The sequence below is a fragment of the Bison bison genome, unplaced genomic scaffold (assembly GCF_000754665.1).
Source record: "Bison bison bison isolate TAMUID 2011002044 unplaced genomic scaffold, Bison_UMD1.0 scf7180017864040, whole genome shotgun sequence".
NCBI lineage: Eukaryota > Metazoa > Chordata > Mammalia > Artiodactyla > Bovidae > Bison > Bison bison.
The window spans coordinates 3826055-3831362 of record NW_011494612.1 but is presented as its reverse complement, the minus strand read 5'-3'; the positions used below and the strand labels follow the sequence as shown (position 1 = coordinate 3831362).

Here is a 5308-nt window from a genome sequence, read left to right as displayed (position 1 = left end):
ACCGGCCCAGCGACTCCGGGAGAACAGCCAGGCTGTTGTAGGACACGTAGAACTTCTTCAGCTTCGTCAGGTTCCCAATCTCTTCCGGGATGACCGTGAGCTTGTTCTTATCCAGGTCGATGATTTCCAGGTTGTAGAGATCACACAGCTCCAGAGGGAACGCTGCAAATTGGTTATGCTTCAGGTGGATCTCCCTCAGTTTGGTCTGGTTCACTATTTCCTTGGGCAGAGATTTCAGGTGGTTTCCGGCCAGTCCGAGCAGCTCGAGATGGTGAAGGAGTTTGCAGATGACGACGGGGATGTCCGCTAGGTCGGTGCGGTAGAGGCGGAGCTCGCGGAGCTGGCGGATGCCGCTAAGCACCGGCAGGGACGAGGCTTCTAGCGGGTTGTCGCTCAGGTCCAGGCCCTCTAGGTTGCTCAGCCTTCCCATCTCCGGGCACAGATTCTTCAGCTTGTTCTTGTTCAGGTAGAGAACCCTGATCTTCCTTAAATGCTGAATATCCTCGGGGATTTCTGCAATCAGGTTGTTTTCCAAATGCACTTCCTCTAATTCTCTTAATGCTAAAATGTCTTCTGGAATAGTAAGCAAGCTCTGATTCGAAGCGTCAATGAAAAATATCCTATCAGAGACCTGCTGTGGATCACTTTTCTGCTGAATTCTAGACGAATGTTCATATTTTTCGCTGTCACTTGACATTATTCTGATGGAAAGTTCAAATATTCAAAATCTGAAATACTGTGAAAAGAAAGAAAAATGTATGAGTTTTACCTGTCACCAGATTTAGTATCCTTAAGAGAAACAAATTAAAATCTAGTTGATTAAATTTAGTGCTCACTGTGACACAACATAAAATGTAGGTTTTTGTGTTTCATGTTGGAAGATAAATCGAAGTGTAGATTCCTCTTTCTCCTAACCTAGGTTGACTCATATTAATAAAAAAAATTGTCTGGCTTGTCTAATTTCAGTTTTTAGAAGTGCCTATTTTGATTCTATTTTCAGGTTGGAGGTATAGAAGGCTGCAAAAGATCATTGCTCTTACCATAAACACTGAGAAAACACTAGGAAAAAATAGCATTTTAAAATATTGCATTTGGGGGAGTTCCCTGGTGGTCTAGGGGAGAGAATTCCAGGCTTTCACTGCCGTGATCCGGGTCCAATTCCTGGGTGGGGAACTGATATCTTGCAAGCCATGCAGCCAAAAAACAAAACAAAAACTGCATTTTCCCTTAAATCCGGCATAAAGTTGTAGATGTAAAGGCCAATAGAATTAAATTCAAGAGATGAACTGCCCTTCTAAATAAGGAGAGACCAGTGGGCACTTTCGTGCCTGGTAGAACTTTTAAGTTTTAGGACTGGCAGGTGGATGATCAAGCCTTCTATAGGCATAGGTAACAGCCATGTGTGAGTTGGCATGATGGATTAGAATCTGTGAAACCAAGGGTAGTTATCAGTTAGATCCATTAAACTATAACTTGCTTAATAAATAAAAAACTAACCTGTTTTCACCGACCAAGCTCACTTTGTTTTTGTTTTTAACAAAAAGCATTGTGTAGCCTAAACAATTTTAACAGACCCTTCACCATCACTGTGGATTGTATGTCTCACTAAGAGTCTTGATATGTTTGCCCAGTTTGTTTTTCAGGAACTTGGAGTCAGCTGTTGACCAGTTGGCACCCCAGCCAGTTAAGACTGGTTGGCAGTACTGACCATGTACCTGGGTATGCGTGTTTGATCGGTGACCATTTGCCATCAGAAGCTCGAGAACTCTACCCCCAGAGTGAGCTAATGCCACCAAATTCTGAGCATGTATCCCAGGAGGCAGCGGATAGCTTAGTTGTGCCTGCACAGAAGGACAATTATCTCACTTTTTAAAATCTACAATCACCTTTCCCCATGCTCCCCATACCTCAGGCCACCCTGCTTCTTGGTCTCATAAATATCTCATAAATATCCCCTTGTCTTTGGGGAGGTGGATTTGTGATTTGTTCTTTCTCCTCGCTTGACTGATTCATGATAAACCCATTTTTTGCTGCAAACCTCCACCTCTCATTGTTTCCCTTGCTTTGTTCTCAGGCAAATGAACCTGGCTTGGTAACAATAGGTCCGCAGGGTTGCAAAAGAGATAGACAGGACTTAGTGACTAAACCAAACCAAGCCCTTGGTTATGAATACATGCCCACACATACACACGCACAGCCTAAGGGGGAAGGCAGGAAGGACTATGACATGATGGTGGCTGGGTTGACTGTGGCATCTCTGACTTGCCTTCTAGGGTGGGGTCTTTTCTGCTGGAGGACTAGACCTCCCATCCAGCATAGAGGCCCAGTCAAGATGGAGAGGGGTGAATTCCCAGCCCCACACTTAATGTTTTTGCTCCTTGCAGCACAGCAGTGTGTGATTCAGATCCTTGTTTCTATATACCTAGCACCGCAAACAAAGAAGGCAATGACACCCCACTCCAGTACTCTTGCCTGGAAAATCCCATGGATGGAGGAGCCTGGTGGGCTGCAGTCCATGGGGTCGCTAGGAGTCGGACACGACTGAGCGACTTCACTTTCACTTTTCACTTTCATGCATTGGAGAAGGACATGGCAACCCACTCCAGTGCTTGCCTGGAGAATCCCAGGGACAGGGGAGCCTGGCGGGCTGCCGTCTATGGGGTCGCACAGAGTCAGACACGACTGAAGTGACTTAGCAGCAGCAGCAGCCCCCCAAAGAGTTATGAGGTGGTGTGGCTGTTATTTAAAGAAAGAAAAAGATGGGGAATTCCCTGGTGGTCCAGTGGTTATAGGACTACTTGCTTTCAGTGCCATGTGCCTGGGTTTGATCCCCTGTTAGGGTTTGATCCCCCAGTCAGGGAATCCCACAAGCCACATGGCCAAAAAAGAGAGATGATGTATCATGGATTAAATTATGTCTAGGACTAGTTGTCTCTAACATTTTTGTCTTTATCTAACAGTGTAGAGTCCTGCAGGATAAAATCTCATTTCCTAAATACAAATGACTGACAATGCTGATGGCTTTTAGGCAATCGACAGTATTCAGACTGAGGTGATAATATAAATAAGAATAAGAAATTATAAATAAAAGAGAAATAGAGAATACCAAGGACAGTTACTTGTTCTAGGTTTTACTTAACCTATTTAATCCTCACAAGAACTCTAAGAAGGAGGTACTATTACAATCCCTGTTTCACAAGTAAAGAACCACCGGAAGGCTCTTCTCAAGACACAGTAGGAAGTGGGAGAAGGAGCAGAGCATTTGACTGACCCTCAGTCACTTCCTCACCTGGGTTTTTAACATCATTTGTTCTCCAGAAACCTGGTTTTAATTAAAATCTTCTTGGATGTAAAGGTTCAGGCTTGATTTTTCTTTTTCAGTCTTCCAACAGAGTTATCTGGGGAAAATCTGTGTGCACTGGCCACTCTAATTAAGGTTAGACACGACTGAAGTGACTTAGCAGCAGCAGCAGCAGCACAAGTATGTCTGGGCTTCCAGACAGATAAAAGAACTTATTTCTCTTAACATTCATCCTGTTCCATGATGAGACCTGCCTAGAAGGTCTCTGTGTGTGTATTAGCTCACATGAATCATATCCCACTTGTGTTTGGAATCAAGTTGATAGCCCTATGAAAGCTGTTTATATTGTATATGCATTATTGTCAGTTGCTCAGTCATGTCTGACTCTTTGTGACTTCATGGAGTGTAGCCCACCAGGTTCCTCTGTCCATGGAATTCTCTAGGCAAGAATACTGGAGTGGGTTGCCATTCCCTTCTCTAGTGGATCTTCCCAACCCAGGGATCAAACCCAGGTCTCCTGCATTGCAGGCAGATTGTTTACCTTCTGAGCCACCAGGGAAGTCCAAAATGTCAATTCCTTCGAGCCGGATTCGAACCAGCGACCTAAGGATGCCTGAGAAACTTCACACTACAGTCCTCCGCTCTACCAACTGAGCTATCGAAGGAATTGCACTGTATGTGCATTTTTAGTGGAGTTAATAAAAGGAAAGTTATAAAGCCAGGATTTACAACAGCTGCCAGTAAATAAGAATAGGGAAGATTGATTCTTTATTGGCTATTTTTAACTAGGGATTGCTTTCTGGATGTACTTTTACAACCCAGTATATTACTGAGAAGTTTATGAGTGGAATTACTCTTCAAGGGCCTTCCCAGGTGTCACTAGTGGTAAAGAAGACACCTGCCAATGCAGGAGACACAAGATGCAGGTTCTATCCCTGGGTTGGGTAGATCCCCTGGAGAAGGAAATGGCGACCTGCTCCGACATTCTTGCCGTGGACAGAGGAGCCTGGCAGGCTACATTCCATGGGGTCACAAAAAGTCAGACACGACTTGGCGACTACGCAGCAACAGCACAGGGAAGGGAGTGTGCTGAACGGTACCTACATTCACATCTCAGGATTTCAGGCTACCTTTCAACTTGGCTGGTAGCACATGGGGTAAATGAAAACATACTTGTCTTTTCTACCATCATGTTTAATCTGAAGAACTACTTGCAGTGGTGCTTAAAATCTGTGGGTTACAAAGTGTTTCAAGAGACGTCTACCTTGCCTAGCACAATTTCTCAGCAGTGGAGCACGGTCTGGAAATGCCTGGCTGGGTAGTGGGAGGGAGAGAGGACTCAGATATTTTCTTTTTCACCTTGGAAAATAATAAACTTCATAAATGACCTGTTTTTACCTTGAGGATCTTCCTTGAACATTTTTCAGACAAGGAGTCTCTGGCTCCAGAGTCGTCTGCAAGGCCCTTTCACTTCCTTCTCTTTGACCTGTGGCAACCCCAGACAGAAGGCCTTCCTTTCTTCCTTCCTTGTCTCCTCTCCCCCAGGCCCACGTACCAAATCCTGACCCATTTACCTGGTAATTAACGCTGGGTTCTGTCTCCTCACTCCTCAAACTCCTGAGATGTTTCAGACCTCTTCTCCCCTGCGTGTGCGAAGTCATTTCAGTCGTGTCCGGCTCTGTGCGACTTTATGGACCGTAGCCTGTTAGGCTTCTCTGTCTATGGGATTCTCCAGGCCAGAATACTAGAGTGGGTTGTCATTTCCTTTTCCAGGGGATCTTCCGACCCAAGGATCAAACCCGCCTCTCTTATGTTTCCGGCATTGGCAGGCGGGTTATTTTTATTTTTTTAAACTACCAGCGCCACCAAATCCACCCTCCATCAGCTGTTCTCAATCTGAGAACTCCCTGCCCCATAACAGCTGTGCTTCTCAGAGGATGCACAGGACTCCACGTGGATCCGGTCTGACTGACTTCGCCTCTAAAACACACCCAGTCTGTTCATCTG

The 5308-nt window shown here is 45.2% G+C and overlaps 1 protein-coding gene and 1 non-coding gene across 2 annotated transcripts in view; both read right to left on the bottom strand.

Annotated features, from left to right (window-relative positions):
* Window positions 1-4923, bottom strand: part of LRRIQ4 (leucine-rich repeats and IQ motif containing 4) — a 20402-nt gene extending 15479 nt beyond the window's left edge. Inside the window, exons 1-2 of the mRNA XM_010835279.1 lie at window positions 4876-4923; window positions 2-736 (exon numbers count right to left, since the gene is read on the bottom strand). Coding sequence (XP_010833581.1) covers window positions 2-697 — 696 coding nt within the window. The 5' untranslated portion in view covers window positions 698-736; window positions 4876-4923. The remainder of the gene's footprint in view (window position 1; window positions 737-4875) is intronic.
* Window positions 3877-3966, bottom strand: TRNAY-GUA. Its single transcript is given in 2 exon segments — window positions 3877-3912; window positions 3930-3966. It is a non-coding gene; the product is annotated as a tRNA-Tyr (tRNA).
* Window positions 4924-5308: the final 385 nt, after the last annotated feature.